Source organism: Nelumbo lutea, chromosome 4 (assembly GCF_056320005.1).
Source record: "Nelumbo lutea isolate HS-2025 chromosome 4, American lotus-T2T, whole genome shotgun sequence".
Taxonomy (NCBI): Eukaryota; Viridiplantae; Streptophyta; class Magnoliopsida; order Proteales; family Nelumbonaceae; genus Nelumbo; species Nelumbo lutea.
In genome coordinates, this window is record NC_142687.1 from 23257784 (window position 1) to 23285780 (window position 27997).

General features: G+C 36.9%; 1 protein-coding gene and 1 long non-coding RNA gene across 6 annotated transcripts in view; one reads left to right on the plus strand and one right to left on the minus strand.

Annotated features, from left to right (window-relative positions):
• Positions 1-4635: 4635 nt before the first annotated feature.
• On the minus strand, positions 4636-12330 carry LOC148854614 (uncharacterized). The gene is made up of 2 exons (XR_016112313.1): positions 11785-12330; positions 4636-6021 (listed from the first exon to the last, which is right to left on the minus strand). It is a non-coding gene; the product is annotated as an uncharacterized LOC148854614 (long non-coding RNA).
• A 1939-nt stretch (positions 12331-14269) lies between these two features.
• Positions 14270-27997, plus strand: part of PHYLLO (2-oxoglutarate decarboxylase/hydro-lyase/magnesium ion-binding protein) — a 111516-nt gene continuing 97788 nt past the window's right edge. For 3 of the 5 annotated variants that reach the window (XR_016112256.1, XR_016112257.1, XM_088982214.1), the window contains exons 1-6: positions 14270-14630; positions 14768-14977; positions 21181-21395; positions 23594-23711; positions 23845-23961; positions 25601-25699. Coding sequence is in view for 3 of the 5 variants with exons in the window: in XM_088982214.1 (XP_088838340.1) it covers positions 14454-14630; positions 14768-14977; positions 21181-21395; positions 23594-23711; positions 23845-23961; positions 25601-25699 (936 nt within the window). In the remaining 2 variants the exon portion in view is untranslated. The remainder of the gene's footprint in view (positions 14631-14767; positions 14978-21180; positions 21396-23593; positions 23712-23844; positions 23962-25600; positions 25700-27997) is intronic. The other 2 variants (XM_088982215.1, XM_088982217.1) reach the window with 1 other exon arrangement.

The following is a 27997-nucleotide window of genomic DNA, read 5'->3' on the forward strand; positions in this document are numbered from 1 at the left end:
TAAGGCAAGAATCCATTTTATATATCTAAAATTATAAATATAGATGTGAATATATATAATCCATATAGATAATGTTTTATTTTATAAAAGTAATTCAGTTTGCCCATCAGTAGCCAACGAAGCCTCTATAAGATGTGGTTTGTTTTATACTCCATAAGGTATTTTGCAATGTGGTGTGGATGTATTGTTATAAAAAAAATTAAATAAAACATTTCATTTTGTAAGTATATGGATGTAGACATGCTAGAGACTGCACTGTAAACACTCAAGTAAATGACCACAACATAATTGTGTTGCATCACAATCATAAACTCACACACTCAAATACCAGTTAAGTTGTGCTAAAGAATACTTAACTACAATTGATAGTTTGAAGAAAACCTCTACCACGCAGTCTTACTCAACAATCAAACTACGATAAGCCAACGCCCTCGGAATGAAATGTGGTGAACCATTGCCACAGTGCAAGAACTAACTGAGCTTTTAATGTTAGCACACCAATGATTTAATACACCAACACAATAATTTTTTATGCTGTGATGACGTATATCTAAAAGTGTTGCAGTGTAGCAACATTACATAGGTTAGCAACAATGCATTACGTGAGCACGCGAGAGGTTTCTAGAAGCAGGGTTGTAGTCGAGCTCATGTTTATGTGCGGACCTCAAGAAAAAGAGTAGCAGTCCTGATCTTAGAATTCCCACGATAATACATGGTGAAGCCCTACTCTTGAACCCTTTGTCTCAAATCTAACTAACTATGATCCTCAAACTTTCAATACCAACTTGTGCGAAAGCTATGCTTGATTGTGCCTTCAATCTCCATTTCAGTCCTCTTGAAACTTTATGCAACTTCTTCTCCTTTCTTCCTTCTCTCCGAAGCTATCTAATGTATTTTATGTAGATCTATACCTTTGCCTTATTCCTTATTCACGAATTCATTTATTGCAATACATATGATAATCAATTAACATACTATAGAGTGGATCAATCCATGAGATTTTAGTATCGAAGGGAAATTGTGATAGTTTGTATTTCAAAACTATATAGATGGTTTCAAATGTGCTACGTACTAACCCCCCAATATGAATCTAATATATAGCCCATCAGGCTCCCATGCTAGTCCAAAATCCAAACTCATAATTGCAAGGACTTGGACATAGACTTGTTCATGAGCCAGGCCGGGCTGGGTTCGACCAGGCTTTGTCTATGTATCAATAGAATACATTCAGGCCCGAGCCCGAGCCTGGCCCAACCATTGGGCCTAGGTCTTGAGTCCAAGCCCTACCCTCATATAAAGTTCAAAGCTCGGGCCCTATCCTGAGCCCGACCAAAAATTTGAAAATAGATTTTTTTTATCTTTTTTATTAAATAAAAAATGTTTTATTTATATTAAAAACCTTCAAAGCTGGAAAATAATAAACATCTCACTATTACTTAAAAATAGAGAAAAAAAAACAAAGAAAAAATGTATATATATTTTTCATTAAATAACATATATTTTTTATTATTTAATATATAGCATCAAGTCAGACTTGGGTTGAACTCGTTTAGGGCTCTTTTTTAGAAAGCCTGAGCCCGGTTCAAAAAAATTGGGCCTAGTGCTTTAGGCCCAAGCCCGCGGACCTAAAATTATGACCAAGCCCGACTTATAACGAGTTGGATTGGGCTGTCACATCAGGCTACTCGACCCATGAGCAGGTCTACTTGGACCTAATGACCCGTTAAATGATCCATATCCTTTGATTGCAGAATGGGTCATATATCAACTTGGACTCTTGGATCCAAAAAAAAAACTACCAAGTTGCTTTAGGATTCAACCTTGACCTAACCTGTATGTTAGAAATGGTTTTGGGTCCATAAATTATGTAGCTCAGTGAGAAACAATTATTAGTAAATAATGTTCACTTAGTTTTTTATATGTTATCTGAATTTTATTTCATTTGTATTCTTTTACAATAATAAATAATATAATGATTTTTTCCACTTTTATTTTTAATTGATAAAGCATTTAAAGACAAAATGTGGTTTCCACTAAAACTTAGGGCTTAACGGGTATATTTCCCTATCCATAATATGCATGTAGAATTAATAACAAATAGAATAGTGGAAAAAATAATAACAAATCATCCATTATCATAATAGTGGTAATTGTTTAGTAGGAGTTAAATCAAAATTCACCCTGGGGTGGTTATCATAGATATTCCCACGAATCTAGGGCCTTTGATTAGTGGGGGTACACTTCTAGCCTCACCTCTTAGTCCTTTTAAAATCATGAAAAAAGATGTTCTTTAGGAAGTCAAATTTTGTTTGAGTGGGGACAATTGTAAAAAAAAAAAAAAAAAAAAAAGGAAATTACATTTCTTTATATCATATGTATGTACATATACTTTTCCTAGCGGTTTATGACTGTCGGTATAATAAATCACAAGCTAGCGATTGTGACAATGCTTAATTTAAGGGGCCAATTTGATGACACCCATGCAGGTGGTTTTGTAAGGCTTTCCTGGCAGTCATGATTTTCCCATACCTAGAAAGAAAGATCCCCGGTATAGGTCGATGCTGGCGGTTTATCAGCAAAAACCTTTTTTTCGTGTGTGTTTAGAGTTTTATGTGATGGGTGAAAATCACTTTGGATTAAAAAAAAAATGCTATGAATCAATTGTAAGGTAACTATATTGTATATAGTAGAGTGTTGGATGATTAAGAAACAATAAATCCAAAAAATGACTAGAAATATAGATGCTTAAGGCTACGTTTGGGAGTGATTATGTTAAAAATAAGTGCTTAAAAATAAATACTTATTCAAATAAGTATTTATTTGCATTTTGCACCCAATTTTTTCAAGTGTTTATTTTAAAAAATAAGCACTTATTTCATATTGGGCGTTTGATGGTCTTTTTCTCCAATAAGCATTCAAATAAGCAATTGTGACTCTTTTGTCCTTTATTTTCTTTCAAATTTTCAAAATACCCAATCCAAAGTGAATGAATAAAATTACTTTGATAGAAGTGCTTTTATAAAAGTGATTTTTCAAAAGAGAAAAGCACTTTTAGCACTTATAAAAGTATTTTTGAAAAAGTGCTTTTATAAAAATACTTTTGTAAAAGTGCTTTCGTAAAAGTAGTTTTGCAAAAGTACTTTCATAAAAAGTACGTTGGTAGAAGTGTTTTTATAAAGGTGCTTTTGTGAATAAAAGTGCTTTTGAAAGCACTTTCTAAGAGGTGCTTTTGTAAAAATACTTTACTTTTGTAACAGCACTTTTATAAAAGTGTCTTTGTAAGTGTTTTTCTAAAAGGGTATAGTTGGTATTCTAAAAATTTATCAGGGACAATTATGAGAGATTCTGAATTAGAGCTTATTGTATGAACACTTTAAAAAGATGAAAATTTGGGCTTAAAAAATAAGCCCTTATTTTTAAAATAAACATTTATTTCGGGCTTATTTCCCAAACACCAATAAATGCTTAATGGTGTGGTGCCGGCCCAAATAAACACTTATTTTTAAGCACTCTCAAACATGGCCTAAATGGATAAATTGTAAAACTAAAAAAATGATAGGTATAGTAATAAATCCATATGAAAGAACCTATGAATAACTAGGGCTATCAATTGGACTGGATTTGGTCCAATCCGATCCAGTCCATCATTGGTTAATTTCCAAATGGATCGGACCAAATCCCATACAAACTGGATCCAATCCAGTCTAATTGAAATACAAATGGATCAGATTGGACCCAATCCGGTCCAAACTATTGAGTAATTTTTGCCAATTAACCAACACATTTTTATTCTGCTTCTCAACGTCATTCCGCTCCTCAACCCACAGGAAAAAAGGGATGCATTCTTTACAGACACCCATCACCCCGCCCCCCATTTTCCTCCTCTCTAAACAATACTTTGATGGTATAACTAAAAGTTATGATCAATAAAACCATCAGCATAGATGGAACTGAATTATTTAAAGAAACATACACCAATAAATACCGTTCCAAAAGAAGTCTAACAGTCGACAAGTAAGATTGCTATTAATCAAACACAGAGGCCTACCATACATTCACTATAATGCAGTATCATTTTACAGTTATAATACCGTTACTCTCCATGGATCAAAGTCCTTAATGGTTTGATTACTTAACAAACCTAATGATCTAATTAATTACCTTCATGGACATTTCATGATATCTCAATTCTGCTTCTCAACGTCATTCCGCTCCTCAACCCACAGGAAAAAAGGGATGCATTCTTTACAGGCACCCATCACCCCGCCCCCCATTTTCCTCCTCTCTAAACAATACTTTGATGGTATAACTAAAAGTTATGATCAATAAAACCATCAGCATAGATGGAACTGAATTATTTAAAGAAACATACACCAATAAATACCGTTCCAAAAGAAGTCTAACAGTCGACAAGTAAGATTGCTATTAATCAAACACAGAGGCCTACCATACATTCACTATAATGCAGTATCATTTTACAGTTATAATACCGTTACTCTCCATGGATCAAAGTCCTTAATGGTTTGATTACTTAACAAACCTAATGATCTAATTAATTACCTTCATGGACATTTCATGATACCTCAATTCTCAAAGAACTGAGATACTTAAAGAAACAATATAGAAATTGAAGAGTTAGTTTAACTTAATGTAGCATATAAACTTACTCAATTAACAGATTAAGGATCTATTATTCTCAAGCCGAAGTTTAACCAAAATAAGGAGAATCAGCTAAGAAAGAAAGGGGGGAAGTGCTTAGAAGAAAGGTGCATATTTTTACATAATGTAGAAAGACTATCTGGCTAAAACCTGCTACATGAGAAGGTTGGATCATAATAACTTGTTTTTCAATACATTCAGCTAAGAATTTTTTTTTTTTTAAATCCTAGGAAGGAAAGAAATGAAGAAATCCTGGACTTATAAAGAATCCTACCGTTTTAACTCATTGATTGAATCTATTTGACCACCATATATACATGACCTTGAATAACTCCCTCCGAGAACTACAATTGTATTCAAGATGCACGCCATTCAAAGGAGGATATGAACTCATCCAGAAAAGCAAGATATAACTCTCTGAAAGTGGAGCTACTAATCAAATGTAAAGTAGAAACCCAAGAATTGCAGAAAGCCATGCTGACCCAGATGTTCAGGTTGGCTAGACATCTCCCACATAGTTAAAAGGAATTAGTACTAGCACAATTATGATGAAGCAAAATGCACCTCAACTGTCATGCACCTTTTCTAATTCCTTTTTGCTGTATGTATTGTAAAATGCACCTCAAATGCCCTACACCTTTTCCCTTATTAGCACAATTTACACGAGGCCTTCTTTCCAAGAACAATGGAGGCACACTTTCAAAATAGTTCCCAACTGTGTTTGGACATTGGAAGTCCAACCAAGTGGACCTATCCATTCCCTATCAGCTTCTCTTGTGTAATTTACGTTATAAGTTTCAGGAATCTTCCCAGGAGTCCAGGACCCAGGACAGGAGCATTGTGATCAGTCTAAAATAGCATGTGCATTACTTATTGCCATTAGTTTAGCTGCATGAAGATTGGTTCTCTCTTTTCTTGAAGAGCAAGTCTTGATATTCACTCCTTTTTCGTGTTGAACTGCTGCTGTGGTGTGGCTATGAATTTGTTTGATGGCAAGGATGAGGACCAAAACCCCATATTTATAGGAAGCTTCCTCACCGCGTACTAGTGGTTTTCCCAACAAATATCAACTGTTTAATCTTATGTATTTTTTAATATAAAGCTTGGTCAAAAGAAGAATGGCTTATTATTTGACATGCGGCAAGTGATTATGGCTGAAATTTGTCACATGAATAAAGGATGTCTAGACAGACATGGGAGACCTTTTTGGGCTTCAAAATAATTTGTTCTATAGGAGATTCCTCTGCCATTTAACGAAGCTCAGTAACAAACCCGACAAAATATTTATCCAGTCTTCCATCATGAGAACTAATCTAAGGCAGCTCCAACAGCCTTTACTAGGCTAAACATGGATCCAAAGTCCTATCAGATGAAACAATCCAGTCAGTTTTATATGAAGAGATCATAAACAATGGATTTTTATTTTTATAACACTCCAATTGATTTTTGACATTTAAACTAGTTACTCGTAGCACAACATTTTTCTTCGGAAACTCATTTTCAGACCTTTTAACCCAATCAATTAGTTTTTAAAAAATATACATAGACTCTGGTGTGACTTGAAATTTCAGTTCCAAAAGAAGTCTAACAGTTGACAAGTAAGATTGCTATTAATCAAACACAGAGGCCTACCATACCTTCACTAGAATGCAGTATCATTTTACAGTTATTATACCGTTACTCTCCATGAATCAAAGTCCTTAATGGTTTGATTACTTAACAGACCTAATGATCTAATTAATTACCTTCATGGCCATTTCATGATATCTCAATTCTTAAAGAACTGAGATACTTAAAGAAACAATATAAAAATTGATGAGCTAGTTTAACTTAGTGTAGCATATAAACGTACTGAATTAACAGATTAAGGATCTATTATTCTCAAGCTAAAGTTTAACCAAAATAAAGAGAATCAACTGAAACCTTCACAAAGCTCTTTCAAAGTAAAATGAACAACATAATCAATTCTGAATTCTCAGGCATAAATTTCGTTAAATCTGAACCATAGAATATAAGCTTTATAACCAACTTAACTACAAACAATTTGTAGATAATTCCAGATTAATCCATCATTAACATCTTCCTTCAATTAACAATTTGTTGTCATACATAATGACTCAACAAATATCAATCCAAAATATGCATACTTGTCAAATAGAAACCAATTCCTATCGGTCTAGCTGCATAAAGTATCAAAGTGTCAATTAATTTCCAAATTTGTCTAAGTTTGGACCCAAATAATTACTTCAAAGAAATAGTAAATTCATGTATACAGTTTTCATTGAATGAATACTTTCAATTCAAAACCTTACATGGTCAATAAAAATAAGCAGAAATGGTAATCATCTAATTATTCAAATAGCTTGTCAATACACTTGAAGGGATGAGAGATCCATCATATGGATAGCCGAACCTTACAGGTAGATTGGGCAAATTTTCAAAAATTTCTCTCTCCCATGTGGGAATCGCATTCCCTATTTTAGAAAACTGCATTTTCAATGATCAATCTTGAACCCAAACCAAACCAGATCTGAAATCAAAAGGTAGGAGAGGGATATACCTAATACGGAGTAGTAGTAACCCCCAACAAAGGTGTTCACACCCAAGGAGAATACCAAAGACTGCTCACACTGAAGATGACACAGCGTAGGGTGGAGCAGAATCAACAGGATAGTTCTTCAGCAAGAACTCGACAGAGGGTAGGTGAGCACGACTTCTGATTATCTTTTCTCCCAAAAGATAATATCAATAACTCTTCTTGATCGCTCCTACAGGTGGAGATCGAACTACCAGAGGCGGCAAGAGCAGGAAAGGGTAGAAATTCGTAGTCGAACTGCAAGATTTCTTTCTTGTGATCTGCGAACCAGAAGATCTCTCTTCTTTTCTGTGTGTCTTTGGTTCGCCCCTTGCTGCTCTATTTATAACCTTTAAAGAGAGCATCTCCTAATCCCATTAGGAGTTGGCTAATCCAAATCTTGTATTTGAATCTGGACTCTCTTTAAGAGATAAGAATAATCTCTTATCTTATCTGCAGATAAAGATCAGCCCTCCTAATCTGATTAGGAGTTTCCTGATCCAAATCTCTATTTGGATATGGACTCTCTGAGTGGATAGGGACAATCTCTTATCCTGTCTGCTGATCTAAATCCCAAAACCGCTCCTCTTTAATTAATCTTATTAAGCCAGTTCGAATTGGGCTTTAGGCCCATTAAGTCCATTTGCTCACTTACCCTCCTATCTGCTGCCCAGTTAGATATTCTTGTGTGGCATGGGACCCAAACATTGATCTACACATCAGCCACATGGGTTCAGCCTAGCCTTTATTACAAGGCCTGGCCAAATTCACTGTAGAAAACAGTGAACCCCTGAGTCCATCACCATGGGCTCTTATTAAACCCAACATTTACACTAAATGGTCATTGGGTCAAACCACCTTATAAAAACCCAATGACTGTGGGTAGATGCAAGATTAGCCCATCAGGTATTACCCTCAATGGTCTTACACTTAACTTCTCAACCAATAATGATCAAACACTGCCCGACAAGAGAGGACCTCTCCCTTGGCTATAAGGTACAGTGTTGCACTCTATACTCACATGGATCCCGGGAATTAAAACCTTTTACAAACATTTTGAAACCATAATGCATATATGTATATCTCTATATAAATATATTTTGCAAAACAAATTTCAACGGTTGAAATCAACTACTGGCAGTTTTTGTTTCCATCAGAGAGAGTACATCCCCGATTGTTCACTTTGTCCGACAAAGGGGCTGATCCTGTCACTATAATCACCCACTCAGATGAATTCTCGGACTCTCCCAATATACCCAGGTTTTGACCCCAAGGATCTCACTGATTGGCACATCAAAGACAACCCAATCCGACACATAGTGCAGTATCATAATCAAGTCTAGGGGTCAGGTGTAAAATTCCAATTTTGCCCATCTATCTCCAAGGTCCAGGGCAATACTGGAATTCTGGTCTGGTTCAGGGTTTCAAAAAAACCCACACTGCATGTACCTCAGGTCTCACCCTGGCAGCTGAGACAAGCCACCCCAACCAACTTGGCGGCACATCAGTGTCAGCCTTGGTAGGATAAATCTCCCCAGATCTATCCAACAGCTATGAAGATTCTAAACTAACACGAATCTCATATATATCCAGTTTAAGGGTATTACACAGAAACACACCATAATAACATGAATCAAATATGTACTTTATTCAATTACATTAAATGTCATAATGTACATCATTCTAATTGGAGCTAAGGGCATACACTATCTAACAGCTCCCACTTGCACTTAGGTCCAATCAGCTACAAGCTGGAGTCCCAGACTTTTCACGTGTTTCTCAAACACTTTCTGTGTCAGTGGCTTAGTCAATGGGTCTGCCACATTCTCCGCTGATGCTACCTTTTAGCGTCAATCTCCCATAGATCCAGTGTTGTCACACAACAGTGGAATGGGTGATGTGTTGAATTCCAAATTCCAAAATGAACACCATCAGTCATTAGGCAGCCTCACTTACGGCAGTGTTTGGCTTGGGTTGTGGACTGTTATTCTCACTACTTAGAACCACTATTTGTTGCTCTTCCAGCTAACAGCACACGATCCTATCATGTAGATATAACCAGATGTAGACTTTCTATCAATTGGATCTGACTGGAAATCAACATCAGTATACCCCTGGATCTGTAGTGAAATACCATCGAATACCAGACAAAACTCTTTTGTCCTTTGAAGGTACTTTAGTATGTTTTTCCATAGCAGTCCAATGCTCCTGTCCTAGGTTTGACTGGAATCTGCTTACCACACTCATTGCTTGAGAGATGTCAGGACGAGTGCACAGTATGGCATACATGATGCTCCCTACGGCTGAAAGCAGATTGGGATAATCTCCTCGGGAGTCTTGGGAGACATACCCTTGGAGAGAGTGACTCCATGCCTGAAAGGAACATTTCCTTTCTTGAAGTTCTCCATACTGTATCTCTTGACTATCCTGTCAATGTAAGCAGATTGGGATAATCCTATTATCCTCCTCGATTTATCTCTATAGAGCCGAATACCTAGTATGTAGGAAGCTTCTCCAAGATCTTTCATGGAGATTTGCTATGAAGGCCATACTTTCACCGTAGTCAACATTCCTACATCATTCCTAATGAGTAGAATGTCATCTACATACAGAACCAGTAACGTAACATTATCCCCACTGGATTTCCTGTAAACACAGAGCTCATCCGGATTTTGCTCAAAGTCAATTTTTTTACGGTAGAGTCAAACCGGATGTTCCAACTTCTAGAAGTTTGCTTAAGTCCATATATGGATCGGTTTAATTTACATACCATGTGTTCCTGACCCGCAGCTATAAAACCTTGCGGTTGCTGCATATAGATATCTTTAGTAAGATCTCCATTCAGGAACACAGTTTTGACATCTATTTGCCAAATCTCGTAATCATGGTATGCTGCTACAGCTAGCAGGATCCTAATGGAATTAAGCATGGCCACGGGTGAAAAGGTTTCCTCATAATCGATTCCTTCTTTCTAAATGTACTCTTTCGCCACAAGACAAGCCTTGTAGGTCTCAACCTTACCATCGGGGCCCTTCTTCCTCTTATAGATCAATTTGCAACTAATTGCTTTTACCCCAGGGGGCGGATTTACCAAAGTCCAGACTCCATTGGTTTCCATTGAGTCCATCTCAGATCTCATGGCATCTATCCACTTCAAGAAATTTATGTCCAACATAGTTTTCGTATAAGTCACGGGATTCTCCTCACTGGTCATGGCTTCCACCAAGTAACTATCCTGGTCATAGCCGAAATGAACTGGAGGCCTGGAAATCCAGGTAGATCTTCTAGGTTGGTCATTACCTAGAGCTTGTGGGACATCTCCCACTACTCCTGAACTCTCCTCATCAAGAACAACTTCTTGATGGTGATTGTTCAGGATGTAATCATCTTCCAAGAAATGGATATTTCGACTACAGAACGCTTTTTGTTCTCTTGGGTCATAGAATAAGTAACCCACTGAGCCTTTGGGGTAGCCTATTAATAGGCAACAACTGGTATTGGATTCCAATTTATCCGCAATCGTTCTTTTAACGTGCCGGACAACCCAAATCTTTAAGTGTCACACTTGGTTTTTACCGGTCCAAAGCTCATAGGGAGTCTTCAGAACTGATTTGGTTGAAACCCGGTTCAACACGTATATTGTAGTCTCTAATGCGTAACCCCAAAATGATGTGTGTAACTATGAGTGTACGAGAAGTTATCAGACCATATCCAATAAAGTCTGGTTCATCCTCTCTGACACACCGTTTAGCTGTAGTGTAGCAGGATGAGCTAGTTGTAATACTATCCCATTGACCTTTAAATAGTATATTCGCCACCTCGATTTGATCGAAGGGTCTTAATTTCTCTCCCTAACTGCTTTTCGACCTTTTGTCTGAATTTTTTGAACTTTTCAAATGATTCATACTTGTGTCTGATTATCATAAAAAGATGATTAGTTAGTTTGCCCTGTTTTCTTGATTATATTACGACCATATCCCCATGTTTTCATGATTTTGCTATTAATTAGTGCACTCCACTCCAGTCCACCTACTAATTAATCAGAAACTTAGTTTAGTAATCCTAATGCTTCATACATACTTACAGTACAGACATGGATTTAGACCTTCTTGCCCACTAAATATTATCATTTAGTTTTAATTAAGAGGTTATCAACAATTGAAGAAGTTAGTTTTATTTGAGAATCAGATCTGTTTGGGCATGGAGGAAACAAAGCTATCAACAAAGAAAATTTTATGAATTATAACCTTTTCATACAAGTACTACTCATCCAAATTTTAGAAATAGGCTATTGTTTGATAAAGCTAGATAATTACCTTTTAAGATAGAATATTATCATTTTAATATATTAAATAGTCTTAATTCTAAGTATTCAAAGTATCAATGACCTTGAAAATTAGAACCCATTTTCTCACCAATTTGTATTGATGAAGCTATGAAGGAACCCAAAAAGTTTCAAGGATAAACGACAATAGTAACAAACACAAACGACAATAGTAACAAACACAAAAATTGAGGATTTCATTTTTTGAAGAAAACCAGACTATTACCTATTTCCGTCTGAGAGAGAAGAGCGAGAAAATCTTGATGTCTAGAGTTGCTTCAAACCGCCAAAGAGAAGAGCCACTTGATGGATGACCGCCAGAGAGAACGCTTGACAGAGAGCAAGAGAATCATGTTCCAGTCTTATAGATTTTCAGAGTTTCTTCGAACCGTCGAGGAGAATGCTTTCCGCAAAGAGAAGAGCCACCTGATAGACGACCGTCGGAGAAGAATTGCTTCGAACGTTCGAACAGTTTTTCCAGAACATCGGAGAAGAGTTGCTTCAGACGACCGCCGAAGGTTTCTTGTCTTGGTGTCTGGTTTCTATTTTGGTTTTGATTCAAATTGGTAGGGTTTTTGGTTTTGAACTAATGGGTTTTGGTTTTGGACCGATTCAAACCAATAATAATACAAGCGATTTTATTTTGGTTTGGCCCAACCCAATAACTATAATAACTATAATGGATTGTCCATTGATAAGATTTGGATCGGTTTGGATCCAACCTAAAACTGTCCAATTGACATGAATAACTCTAACAGGGTGACCATATGCATAGAATACTATCTACAACATTTTATCATGAAAGTTATCCATAGGAAATGTTCCTAATACACGGGATGTGGCTGTGAACTTGGTGTGAGGAGCACTCTGCGGGGAGAAGATCTCAATTCCTTTTAATTAACAATGGATGATGAATTTATGTCTCTTTGTTCTTGTCACAATTTTTAAATGATAGATGAGGTGATTTTCAATCCACCTGTGATCTGTTCACAACAAAATACTTTTTATAACAAGTTTCAACATGATATGTGTGCACTCCCATTTTTATGGTGGATTCTAATCATTACGAAAGCAAAAGTATGTTGAAACTGGTTGGAAAAATATTTTGTTATGAGCAAATCTGGCCCTGTGAAAGGGTGATTGCTCCTAGAATTTAATAATTGCCAAAATTCTCTAGAGCTTTGATGCGGCTCAATATGAAGACAGTATCATGGGGATACAAAAGGAAAACATTAATATGGAGTCAAGAATATTTTATTTTGGATTACAATATGTTTATTTTTCTCATGTTAAGAGACAATTTAATGGATTAGTTCATGTATTGGCTGCATTGTGTTACTGGTCGAATCTTGGTGATAAATGGGATTTGAATGTTCTAAGTAATTAAAGTAAGTTTTGAAGCGGAAAAAAATGAGTCAAGAATATGGTGCAATCCTTTACAAAAATGGAAATTTCTTAAGTGGTATCTTTTACTTTGGGTCTAATGCCATTTTGGTTCCTGAACTTTAAAATGTGACAATTCAATATTCAAAATTTCAAAACGTATTAATTTAATCCTTGTCATTAATCAATTTTAAAATGTGATAATTCAATACTCAAACTTTCAAAATGTATTTTTTCAAATGCCACTTAACTAGCCGTTAAGTGGCATTTGAAAAAACATAAATGCCTTTCAAGTGTCATCTAATTTTCTTTATCAACCATTCAATCGTTGATAAAAAATTAATAGTCACAAATCCTTATCTCTTATATTCAAGAAAGTTGGGGTATTCAGAATGCCTATTGAGACGTGACTCCAACTTCATTAAATAGAATAAATAAAGATTTGGGACTGTTAATTTTTTGTTAATGTCTGAATGATTGATAAAGAAAATTAGATGACACTTGAAGGACATTTATGTCTTTTTCAAATATCACTTAACACCATGTGCTAGATTGACATGTTTTGAAAATTCATATATTAAATTGTTGCATTTTAAAATTCAAAAACCAAAGTGGCACTAAGCTGAAAGGAATTTTCCTAAATGCATTCGAACACTATTTATCTGGTATATGACACCATGAGATTAGAGCAGTATGTGGGTATTTCCACAAGTCATACTCGATATTAATCCAATGGTTAAGAGCCCCTCCCTTGTTTACTTTTGTAAAACCACGATTCACATTTCACATGACAGAAGTAGACAATAACATAACTTCCGGCGGAAAGGGTGCAAAAGGTATCCATTCACTTGAATTTGAACCACAAATTCGATCTGGGTGATCCAAATTCAATTTATTTAATTGACTTGTTAATAAGATCGGATGAGACTGAATCTGCTCCTCACACCTGGCGCCTCACGCATATCCTACCATGCATTGAGAACATCTCCCACACTTATTAATTATTATTCATGAAAAATGTTCTCGATGCACGATAAATGTGCATATGAGGCGCCCATTTGCGAGGAGCAGATCCCGTCTCAATTGGGATATGATATCCGCGCCTCACACCTAACTTATTGTATGCCCTGGCCGCACACTAAGAATATATTCCGTATTTATATTTATTATTCATGAGGTCTAATTGAGGAGATGTTTGTGAGGTCGGTGTGAGGCGCGTTATATCGAAACAGATCCAAATATTTTTACATGGATCCACACATATCCGATATACCGGGATTTGTGTCAATTTATTATTAAAATTGGTTTGAACGTTGTATTTTCGATACGATCCGGTTGCCGCCCTCCCCGACCCGGCGGGAGAGCGATAAAGCTATCCCATTGCCATATCCCACCAGGCACCAGATTATCCAAACGCCTTTTTCCATTGCCAGCTTCAACTTCGACTCGTATCTTTAAACCACTCTGCAAAACAACTTAAGTTCTTTGATTCTAATTTCTACGTTCCGGTCGATGTTTACAGGAGAAAGAGCATTACAGATAAATGCAAATTTTCATCATTTCCAACCTTTTCACCATTCTCTCCCACTTAAACATGTATCTTCTAACTTTTCTTTCAGGAGCAGTCAATCTCTCCGTAGCTTCCACTGTTTTCGTCTTCTACATTTAAGCCATAACTTCATTTTCAAGGTCTTGAAGCTGTATCTCCTCCTCATTTACGTTTTCATAATCTTGTTTTTCTTCAGTCTCTCTTTTTGGTTAAAGAATTTCCTTCTTTGTAATATTATGTTGAAACTTCCCGCCTTTTTTCTCCCTCCATTTCTTAGGCTGTTGAAGCAAAGGATTCTGAAAGGATGGAAGCGGGATATGGTGGGTTTTCGGGGACTGGAGATTGTGATTTACCAGTGGAGCTCTGCCAGACACGCACACTGCCTCCTGCACTGACGCTTGAACACGGCGTAATTGCTATTAAAGAAGCTATAGAAAAGTTGAAGACGAACACGCCTTGCTCTAGAAGCGGCGTGTTGAGAATACAGGTATATAGTGCCACTGTTTTTAGACCTATTTGCATCATTGCATGTTGTTCTGCTGGTTTTTCTTCTATGTGATTTCTCTTGCAACATTGCTACACAACCGGGGGTAGTCCTCCCCCAAACTCCAAATGCCGTTCAAACCCTAGTGAAGCCGGGATTCGATCAGAGTCTCTGCTATAACCAATCAGAGACTTCAGCAACAAGGGGGATCAGCGAGATATATGCTGGGTGGTCGGTGTTGGAAAATAATAACAAATAAGGCAGAATGGAACTTATCAGGCTTTTCGAAATCAATTGGCAGTTGGGAACTGAGAATAACAGAGAAAAGGAGGGTTGAGTCGTGCCATTTGGTCACTCTCCTTAAAATTGCATTTGTCCCTACCTTGTAGCCGGGTGATTGTAAATTGGTTGTCAAGATAAAATAGCCCACAAGCCACTGCATTCGCTTACTAGACCTTTGCGAACCACAAAAGAGAATGCTTAGGAAAGAAGACAGACAAAGAACCGTGAATTTGTTGGTGTATGACATTGAATTGACCACCACTCTATTTATAGAGTGTTCCCAGTCACTCAAATGGACACAGATGTGTCTTTTCAAAGAGAAGTGTCTCTCCAGAGCAATGCAACAAGGCACCTGTTCGAAGAGACAAAAAGACACAAAACAAATAGGTAGAAGAAGACAAAAACATTTTAAGCAGAACTTTGAAATTCAAAAGTCAAAACAGTTTAAACCGGTTAAAGGAAAAACATTTCGGTGTAGTGCGTGTATACACATACATGTACACGTACCCGCACCTGTGCTCATGGCCCCACGCCCACTCCCTATCTCGGCTCGGCACGCGCTTGTGAAAAGCATCCCCAACCCCCCTCACATGCATGTAGAGATATATATTGCCCTCCTCCTATGGGTCCCTACTCATAGGGAGAGCAATCCTAGTAATATATTCCAAGCCAACTCTTTTCCCAAGCAATGTGAGACAAGAGTCCTAAGCAATGTGGGACAAGAGTCTCTTACATGCAAGAGGAGGGAAAGGAGAAAAGACAAAACCAAAACAAAAAGGAGGGAGAGAGGAGATTCTTGAAATTTTGAATCTCCTTCCAACAATCCCCCACAAGATTCAAAATTACAAGAAGATCGGACACCTGAGCATCGTGATGAGAAAAGTATCTTTTGGACTTCAATCAACACATAGGTATGACAGACTATGTTATTAAGTACGAGTGGAGTCAGACTCTTTCAACCTTTCCTCTTTGTCGTAACTAGCTAATCTGCAAACTAACTCAACTCACCAATTCCTTAGTGGTTCTTTTGTTTTGGAACATTTTGGCCTTGTTCCCCTCTTGAAGTTATGAATGTTTTAGAGAGTCAGCCCTAAGAGCTCTTATAGAAGCGGCCACACTTCACACTCACTTACGTCAGTTATTTAGTGTGCATTGCACACACTGTTCTTAACCGATTAAGAATCTTATACTCACTGCCCTCAAATTGGTAGTTCTTTCCCAAGTCATCCAGCAATTCATTCTTACCCACTCAACCTAATTCCAAGGATCTCCTTTCACATAGGTTGGGTGTCCATCACCAATGACTTATGTAACGGGCCTTAACCACATTGCTACCGATGCCTCATAAACCACTTTAGAAGTTTGTGGTTTGGCTAACGAATCTGCAAGGTTCTTTTTAGACCTTACAAAGTCCAACACGATTGTATATTTGCTGAGGTATTGTCTTACCAACTTGTGCCTTAGGCAGATGTGCCTTTTTTTACCATTAAATGTTTTATTCTTGGCTCTGGCAATTGCTGCTTGACTATTACAATGGGGAGATATAGATGGAACCGGCCATGGTCAAAGTGGTATATCTACTAGTAAGTTCATTAGCCACTCTGCCTCGGACCTTGCCAATTCTAATGCAATGAATTCGACTTCCATTGTCGAATTTGTATTACAGGACTGCTTTATTGATTTCTAAGAAACTGCTCCACCTCCTAGGGTAAAGACATACCCACTAGTGAAGGTACAATATCCCGGAAGGGGTTTCATATAAACTATCTCTTTCAACTCCCCATGGAGAAAAGCATTATTGACATCCATTTGATGGATTGTCCACTATTTGGTTGCAGATACAACCATCAGAAGTCATACAGTGGTCATTTTAGCTACAGGAGTAAAGGTCTCCTCATAGTCTATCCCATATTCTTGTTTGTATCCTTGTGCAACTAGCCTAGCTTTGTATTTGTCTAGGCTTCCACCAGATTTTAGTTTCACAGAGTAGACCCATCGACTTCCAATGAGAGATGTCTCAGGTAGAGCTTTGACCAGGTCCTAGGTGTCATTCTCAAGAAGGGCTTAAATCTCAGAATCAATGGCATCTTTCCAGTGTGGTTCAGCTACAGCCTACTGGTAAGATCTGGGAATGTTTGTGGTAGATAAAACAATGGAAAAAGAGCTACGGTCTAGTGAAAAACCATAACAATTAGGTGAGCGAGAAATTCTAAAGGAATGGCGTAAAGTGGGAGTAGTGGGTTCAGGAGGAAGGTCGGGTATACTTACTGAGGTAGTTGGAGTGATCGGATCAGCAATTGGTGGTGGAGCAGAGGGGGGCATGGAGACTGAGGAAGGCCGTTGCTTTTTGAAGTAGGTCTGAAGTTGTTGCGGAGGTGACAATGGAATATCTAAGGTACTTGTAGAATCAAAACTGTGCAACAAGGAAATTGAAGGAGCTGAAAATTTTACAATATGTTAAAAAAAGGATGCACTTTCAAGAAAAACTATATTACGAGAGATTCTAAGATGACAAACCGAAGGATCATAGCAAAGGAACTCTTCATGTCCAGAATTGTACCCCATAAAGGCACACAAAGTTGCTTGTGTAGTTAATTTTGTGCGCTCATGAGGTGGAAGGTGGACAAAACAAGTACAACAAAAAAAACTTAAGCATGGATAGGTCTGGGGGTTTGTGAAAGGGAGATTGAAAAGAAGAGTTATTCAAACAGATGGCAGACGACGTTTTATGAGATACACAACAGTGCTGGCCGCCTCCACCCAAAACCAAGAGGGTACATGGAAATCCTGTAGAAGTGTTTTGGCTACACCCAAGATATGCCCATTCTTCCTTTTTGCTACCCTGTTTTGTCGTGGGGTGCCTGGATAGGATTTTTGAGGTGGAATTCCATGTTGTTTTAAATAATTTTGGAAATCCCCATCAATATACTCTCCCCTGAATCCAATCGAAGCATACAAATTCGACCCTCAAATTGGGTAGTAACATAGGTGTGTAAGTGTTTAAATATAGTGTACACTTCATATTTCTTTCGAAGAAAATAAGCCCAAGTGAAACGAGTGCAGTCATCAATAAAGGTTACAAAGTACTTATATCCCAACAGTGAGACAACTAGAGACGATCAAACATCACTATGTATTATATAAAAAGGAACTGTTGCATGCTTAGAATGAGAAGGAAAAGGTAAAATGTGACTCTTACATAAACCACAAGTGATGTAATCTTTATTCACATCGTAAAGGAAACAGTAGAAACAGGTAAAAACTATTAGAAGCAAATAACTAATCAAGTTTCTTAAAAAATGGATGGCCAAGGCGTTTATGCCACAAATGCCAATCATTATTATAGTTAAAAGATTCAGAGCTAGAAGCAGTGGAAAGCAAACACGAAGTAGAAGCAGGAGCATTCTTATTCTTCTCAAATTCCAAAGCAAATATAATCTTCCTAGTCTATGCCCCTTCCCCTTCACCTCCCCAGTTTGCTGGTCTTGTATCAAACAACTATCAGAAGTGAATGAGACATTGTTACCTTCCTCTACATGTTGGCCAACAGAAATCAAATTGGTGGTAAGCTTAGGTACAAATAAAGTTTTGGATAAATGAAACGGAGATGACTTAGAAATGGATAAATACAAATCGTCACAACCGAATATGTCCAGTTTTTCATCGTTTGTAGTGATAATATGTCTATTGGGAAGACAGGGTTTGGGATACTGACCGAGAGTGGCCCCTATCATATGGTTAAAGGCTCCTGAGTCAATATACCAGAGGTGGTTCGGTGAAGGACAAATGGGCAATAGATCGGTGACTTACCAGACAAACCAATAGCAGAGAAGGCTAAAGAGATGACAGAAGACATGAGCTGTTGGGCCCATTCTTCAAACATGCCGCTGAAGGTGTCGTTTTGGCCAACTACAGAAGTAATAGAGGAGGAGGCATCTGAACCATCTACAACAGTCTGATAGGTCTTGTAGTTTCCTTTGTTCTGATTTGATCCACTACCTTTCTGAGGCCAAGTAGGACATTCGGTAATAATGTGGCCGACCTGCTTACAATATGTGCACGTGTTCTTCTTCTTACAATGGGAGACAACGTGCCCATACTCCTTACATTCATAACACTGTACCTTAGAGAAATCCTTCTTCCCTTTTGGTTTAGTTGCTAGGAAGACAACATCAATGTTGGAATCCTTCCATCCAGTGCAGTTTGTGTAGTCAATCTAGTTTCTGCTCTCAAAATCTCTCCAAGGATAGTATCTAAGTTAGGAAATGTTCCTCGGCTTAGGATGTTAGATCTGACAACTTCAAACTCAGGCCTTAGATGCTTTAGGAAATGCATAATTTTCCTCCTGTCAAAGTGTTCCTTCATGTACTTCACACAACAGTATGAAGGATCCTTTCCCATGTGAACTAACTCATATTCTGCCCAAAGGTTGATGAATCCGGCATAATATTCTTGGACCTTTTTGTCTCTTTGATAGTATGAGAAGATGTCAACCTCTATCTGATACTGTCTAGAGGTGTTTGATTGCTGATAAACTTTTTCAAGATACTTGTACATCTCATAGGCTGTCTTGTACCCTCTCATAGGGATAGCAATATTAGTTTTTACTGAACCTAGAATCCATGATGCAATTTTTGCATTGTCGATCTTCCACTGATTAAGTCCCTTAATGTCAGAGTCATCAGGTTTAGATACAAATCCATCCAGATATCCCCAAAGATCCTTAGCTTTGATGTGGAGTGATTAGATGAATAGCCAAACAGATAGTCCATACCTGGTTGCTGCTGCAGATACGGAGTTGACCAGTTCCTATTGCTAGGCATGTACAGGTGTGCTTCTTTGTTATATACTTGTCAATGCATCTTTTTGATCTTATTGTTTTATCTTGAGTGAGAAACATATACTCATTTCTTTGTTTGTCTCCATATCTGATTTTATGTTCTTTGCCTCCTTCTGTGTAAGATGCAAGAATCAAGAAATTACAATATAGCCCAGAACATTTGTTCCCTTCCCACCTCTTGTTTTGCTGAAGTATCCGCAAAAGCATTTGTGGATATTTATCTATGGGGAAGTATGTTTGAAAGACAGAAAATCGAAGTTTGTAAGTTAATGGTTGGAGAACTGTTCATAGCTTAACTATATAGACAAGGGGTGCAAAGGGATCAGTTGTGTTGGGGGAATGTTTTTTAGGAGTGTTAGGTTTTATAGGCAAGGAACTATGAGATCTTGGGGTTAGGCTGCAAAAGCTGGCCTAAAATTGTAAGGCACATAATCATGTACACCATTATTATTCTCTTAATATGACCTTATTAGTAAGATATTATTTACTTATCCAAGCCTCAATCAATCTGTCTTGGCCAATGTAAGTCAACCTGGGTCCTAGGTTTACTTTTATCCAAGAAGTCTTTAGGTGTTTTATCTTTTTCATTCAGGTGATTGCTTATCACCTTTTCTCGTGTCCTTTTTCTGTTTTATTTTAATTTTATTTATCTTAAAAAAAAGTAAGTCAACCAAGGTTCTGGGTTTAGATTCAGTTTTTATGGTTGGGCTTTGGTTAACTCTCAACCTGACAAAAACTTGCCTTAGTTGGATAGGTGATATTGCTTATCACCTATCCAAATTTTTTATGCATTGTATCTATTGAACAACTGTAAATATGTATCTAAAATTATTTCAACTATGAACTATCAAAATTTGGATAGCATGAACAACATTTAAGTTTTCATACTAGTCTTCAAAAGTGTTCCACCATTTTTGGTAAAATACAAGGCAGATGACTCCCCCATTTAAGATATTCATAAGTTTGATATTATACTGTTGAATTTTGTTGTATCATGTTCTACATGTTGATTGATAAAAGCAATATCATTTGTTTTTTAAGATGGTATTATATACGCAATTTAATTGGAATGGTATTGCCACAGATTGCAGTGCCTGTGAGTACGAAGGCTTTGAGTTGGTTATGCAGTCAGCCAAAATCTTTGAGGGTATTTCCTCAATTCTATCTTTCTGAAACAAAGTTGAAAAAGGTAGTGGTTGAACCTGTTACAACAGAAGCAGGGTGTGGAGTTTCTGGAATTGGGACTGCAGTCTACTTTACTGGTCCTTGTATTACAGAGATATGGAATTCAATAAAAAGGTTGTGTCCTTTTTTCTTCTTAATTTGAGAATTAATGAATTACATAATCCAATGGCATGTTGGTTTTGTATTTCACAATTTTACTTGCATGTTAGAGTTGCATTAGGGTCATAAGTGGTTCCATTCACTTACTTTGACATGGTGCTTCCCACTTAATGAGGTAATCCTTTTTCAAATCCCTAGGTTTCCATTGGAAATCTCTCATACATTTCTCTAGTCTCCTTGCAATTGAAACAGGGATCCTGAACATTTATAATAAGGTTAAATTTGGGAGTGCTTAAAAATAAGTGCTTATTTGAATAAGCACTTACTTTGGGCCAGGACCACACCAATAAGCACTTATTTTCATTTGGAAAAATAAGCCCAAATAAGTGCTTAGAATAAGCACTTACTTGACAAGCCCAAAATTGTGGCTTATTTTTAAGTGCTTATTTCCTTTCTGGTCTATCTTAGTCCGCCACATCGTTTTGAAAATACCTACCTACCCTTGTTTGAAATAAGTGCTTTTTCACCAAACATTCGTGAGCGCCATAGTTTTCAAGGCGTCTAGGCGATTCTAGGCAACACTGGGGTGTCTAGTCGCCTAGGTGATAAAAATTTTATAATATAAAAAACCGACTTTTGGCTAGTTTCCTAGTTCTATATACCATCATGTATGTTAATTGAAAAAATAGTAATTCTCTTTATTAAGAACATTAAATTTCCTTTAAAAATGTGGCTAATCGTCACATTTAAAAGATAAAAATCTTTTACATATGTTAATTTCATTATTTTAAAAAATAATACTACTATAATAAGTATTTAACAGAGCAAATTCATATTAATTAGCAGCTAACGAAGGTTATTAACTTTATATGATATATATTGAAGATGGAAAGTAAAACAGAAAAAAAACAAGAAGGTTATTAACTTTAATGTATGTTTTATTCTATTCTTTCTTTCCTCTTTCTTTTCTGTAGGTTGAGAGGCATTGGATTTTTTTTGGTATCAATGCTAGAATGTGGCATCCATCCCAAGATTAATCCAATTTTATGATAAAACTCCTCAAAAAACTTCCATTAGCACTTCCTTTATTATCTCTCAGGATCCTTAGATCAATGAAATTTGTGAGAACCAAGAAAGCAGGTATATGGATGGAACTTCTTTTCCGTGAAATTTCTGTACAGGCTTAGAATATTGATATGTAGAGGCCAGATTAATATAAAGATGTTTTGGTAGGGATCTGAAGTGATCTTGTACGAAATAATGAAAATCTTCCATGGTGTATAGGATAGAGAAAGGATAAAAGTATGGAAAACACAAGGGGTGATTTGAAGCCTTGTTCAGTGCTATAAGAGATGCTAACCAAAACACCCCTAAAACAGAAAATTACTAAAAGAAATCTAGAATACTTATAAGTTGGTTTAGGACTATCTTGATGCCCACATTACCCAGTTTAGGTTATCCAATACATCTAGTATTTGTGGATCATGGGGAATATGTTCAAGGAGATTTGATGTTTGCCATATTGCCAGCCCAATTTTCTGTTCTAGTTGCTATACTGCTGCAATGTTTCAGAAGAAGTACAATCCAACAATATCTTGATTGTAAAATAGAAAATAAAGGAAGAAAGAAGGAAGAAGAAGCTGTGCAGGAGAAAGACGAAGAAAGAGGAAGAAAAGGGAGGAGAAGAGAGCTGAAACGAACCTCTCTCTCTCTCTCTATCTTAATCACTTTATGTATTCTGAAATAAAAAGACAAGAAAATTACATGGGTGCCCCTAGTTAGGTGGCTGATCCAAGTCACATAAAAAAATTAAAAGTATTAAGGCCCCAAAAGGCAGCCCACTAAAGAGAGTAAATAAATAAACAAAACTAAGGCCCACTCGGCCCAATCTCTCTACAGTTTCTGTTCATACAAGAAAACCATTTCCTGCTTGATGGAGTAAGAAGGATGTTAGTGTTTTTTTAATCATCACTAGAATAGTTTTCTAAAGTTGGTAAAATGATATATGTTTCAACAAGTGGGTGAGCGTAATTTGTTAGTTCTTCTCATCTTTTGCTGGTATATATATTAACTTCATATTCATTTCAGCAGGTATCTTATCTTTTCCAGAAGACCTGTTTGAAAAGGCTTCATATTCATTTCCTTAAAGCTTAGCCCTGTGAATGAAGTTATGAACTGAAGATACGAGTTTGTTTCTATTAATTTTTCTGCAGATATACTTCAGTTGATTCACCCTTGATAAGGGCTTATGGGTTCATAGGTATCAATTATGATGCTGAATCATATTCTTTGAAGCATGAGTCTGATTCATTCTACATTTTTATCCCTGAGGTGATTTGTGATTCCCAGTTTGGTTATACTTGTAAAGAATTAAAATAGTCCAAATATTGTTTAGTTTGTAGTTGTGCTTCATTCCATGGTTGCAGTAAATAGATGTTTTATATTGAGAATATTAATTCAACAGATTGAGCTGAGCGAGTTTGCAAGTTTTTCTATCTTAGCAATAACATTGGCCTGGAATGGACTTCTTTCCTTTCCATTCGAGAAAGCAGTTCAGTCTGTTGAGTTTTCTATCGACCAGGTAAAGCACCTTCTTTCATCATGTGACTTGCATTCTTTTTGGTTTGGTAGATATATTCTTCTGCATTGAACAAGCACTACATATATGCTGAATGTGCTGAACTGAATATACTGCTAATTGTTACACAACTTGGTTACATCTAAAAGTCAACATTTATTTATAAAAATAGAACAACTATTACATACATGAAATAGGTAAGAGAGTACACAAAGACAAAGGTCATAGCGAAGGAAGGGGCATGCCTTTTCAGATGGTTTTGGTTGTCTAGTGAATTTACCTAATCAATCCAATTCACAAATCTTTTTCCTATATATATTTATGCTGTATTACACTTCTACGACTTATTGACTGCGTATATGATACTTGGCCTAACCTGCACAAGTGCATTGATGTGCATGCATGTATACCATTTAGATTATATACACATATTGTAAGCAATAATACTTATATGGAAAGATTAGCATCTACACAATGGACTCCACTGCCTGAAGGTCAATGAAACTGAATTTTATGGGAGTAGCCAGGGCAATCCAGGGCGCTCTGGAAAGGGAGGGGTCTTGAGAAATGAGGATGGAGATATTATACTGCTTTATTCAGGTCCTTTGGGATTTGGGGATTCAGTCAGAGCAGAACTATTAGCAGCCATACAAGGAGTGCAATTCGCAAATCAGTTAGGAGTGGGACAACTTGTTATAGAAGGGGACTCCAAGGTGGTGGTGTGGTGGTTGCAGAATCCTGAGGAAACTATATGGTGCTATAGAAATGAAGTCAAAAAATTTAAGTGGCTGACAAGGAATATATCTGTTAGTATACAATGGGTGGGGAGATCAACAAATGCTTTGGCTGATGGCTTAGCTAAGCAAGGGACAAATAGGGAAGTTTTGTTTTGGGCTCAGCTGTAATGTTCATCTTTTCCTTTTCCTTTTAAGTTTCTTTGTAATCAGTTGAGAGAGGCTGCAGCTTGCGCCTCTCCACGGGCTGCTGTATGAGATCTTTTTCTTTTGAAGTAATAAAGCTATCCTTATTCATCAAAAAAATAATACTTCTTTTTGGTGGGAGGCAGCACATTAGATAAAGCAGGGCCTTGGTCACTTAGATTTCTAGTCAGAGAAGCTAGACTTTTGGTTGCAAACCTGAATGCTCATTCAGGTGGACATCCAGATCAGTTACCATCAAAGCTGATTTCCTAGATAAAGCAGGATTCACAAGGAACAATCTTGTAAATTTCAAATTTAGTAACTTGATAGAATGACCTGCCTTATTGCTGTTTCTTTTGTATTTGACTATCCAAAACTCTGCATAGGATGTAATTTTTCTTTTTGCAGAAATGAATCATCTTTTACTGTTGCTCATAAAAGGAAAACATTAACAAGAAAATCCTCAAATCTGACCTACTTGCCCAGTCTTGAGTTGTGTCTGTGTTTAGTTTTGCTCACCAGCATTTTACCTTCAGTTGGGTTGGGCCCAAGGCTGGGGTGCCAAATCTTAGGGTTGGGCTCAGGTTGGCTCTAACCTTGCCAGACCTGCCCAATTTGAACTCTTACTGCTACCATTCATGCCTTTTCAGTTGATTTTTTTTTTTTTTTTGTTTATAGGTCACTATGCATGTTTGTATTATGTTTTTGTAGTTCTTTTGCAGATCATTCATCATGCTCGACCATCCTTGGACTCCTACAACAAATGGATAAGCCTTATTTGTGGAAGGTCTAGTTTTGTGGACCCGAGGAATTCTCAAATGGTATGTTTTTTTTATCACCTTGCTTAACTTTGTGCTGTGTTGAATACATTTGCTTGAGGATAAAATGGTGAAAATAATAAAAGCAATGGGTGTCAGGATCTTTTTGGCATTTTATTATTAGAGGGCAGCTCCTTGGCATCTACAGTGAAGATGTTGGCCAGATGGATCCAAGGTTGGCCAACTATGTGGCAGATGACCTAGCCAGAGAAGGGGTTGGGAGGAAAGAGCTATATTGGGAGGCTCATCTTCCTGGTATATTTGAGAATTATTGTACTTCTGGGATGGATGTTTTAGGACCATGGATCTTATTCATTTGGAGCCATAGCCTTTGACATACAAAATATATCTCAATAAAATCATAACAGTCAATTACTTGATTTCTAGGAAGTGATTTCTATGCTACATGTAGTTAAAGGCAGAGTGTGGTGAGCCTATAAATAATATATATTTTATCCAGGGGGACATTTATGGGCTAGAAAGAAAGCTCATGGCCTAAACCCAATCCTAGATCCATTTCAGATGCAACCCTGTGGTCAGGTCCATATAAAAAAATATACCATGTCCTATATCCATACCCAGGTCCATAATCCATTTGACAATCCACAAATCTTTGGAGCTGGAAATCTTTTACTGAAAATTGGGAGATTACTAGTGGCAAGAAAAAGGAAGCCCAAAAAATGGGAGAATATATGCGAACCCTTGAATGTTACTGGTTATTAAAATCAGTATGATATGATAACGTTGGATGTACTTCCCCTATTCCCATCAAGAAGAAACATGGGAAATTGTGTTCAATATCATGAATATGTGGATTAGATTTCCCAGAATCTAGAAACACGGGATACATGGTCCTCTAGGGAACTGAAAAGAGTGCATGACAAATGTAAGTAATTGCCCCCTTGCATTGAGCAACATATCTATTTTCTTTTTTGATAAATTTATTCTAGGATAGCTATTGAGAGCTTGTTTTTTTTTTCACTAGCAGGTCTTGCTACATATTTGTATGTGTTTATTTGTTTTGAATAGAATAGTGAAAATTATATCTGATTTTTTCAACACTTTGTGTCTTCTTGGTGGTGTGACCATTATATTCTTTTTATTGTTGTATTAGCTTTCTTCAATTATTGCAACTCCGGTTTTAGCCTTACACTCAATCACCTATTTTCTTTTAGAAAATTGCTAGTTCCATTGTCTATATTTTGTTCTCTAGGACCAGCATTTTCTGTACTCATTTCCAAGTTCCATCCTTTCCATCAATAATCATCATATAAGCCTTGTTCTGACAATGTGGAATTGGCTACATAAATCCTGTTTTGCCATTTTGTTCTTTTCAATGCCATATCCTAAGTTGAATTATGATCCCTTAAATCATTTCTTACTACCTCAACCCATGTCCTTTTTGGTCTACCTCTTAGCTCTTCTAGCCTCGTCAACTTGTAACACTTTACTTCTTCTTATAGGTGCTTTAGATGGCCTTCTAAAACACCCTCTAAGTCTATTTTCCCTCATTTTATCATCTATTGGAGCTACTCTTAGGTTCCTCCGAATGAGTTGATTCTTGATCTTTTTCTTTTATAGTTTTTTTCCACTCACCCATCTCAACATTCATATTTCTACCACTCTTTTTTTGGTGGAAATGTTGTTTCTTGCCCAACACCTTGCTCCATATACAACCAGTTTGTAAAGTTTTCCTTCTAGTGTAGGTGGTATTTGCCTATCACACAAGACTCCAGATGTACACCTCCATTTTTCCCATCCTGCTTTAATTCAATTGGGTAACATACTCCTGAATCTCTCCCTTGTTTTGAATTATTGAACCAAGGCAATGGACTAGGTCACATTGGATTATCTCTTGGTCTCCAATCCTAGGTGGGCCCTGATTTGCACTCTTATTATTAAATTTACATTACATATGTTGTGTTTTAGTCCTACTCATTATAAAACCTCTTGTTTCTAAGGGATTTGCCATAAACCTAATTTTGCATTTAATCCTTTGTTAGCTTCATTAGTTTGTACTACGTAATCAGCAAACAACAAGCACCATGGGACCTCCTTCTGAATACCTTTAGTCAATTCATCCATGACTAATGCAAATAAATAAGGACCAAGTGCTGAGCCTTGTGGTGATCCATTGTAACTGTAAAAATCTAATGTTTGCATCCATAGGTCTTCTTGATAGTGAGCATTGCACGAGCAGTACAAGACAAGAGATTTAGGGTTGAAAGAGGTGTGTCTAAGTAATGACCATTCCCAAACATAAACCCTATATATTAATTAAGAAGTAAAAGGACAAAGCTA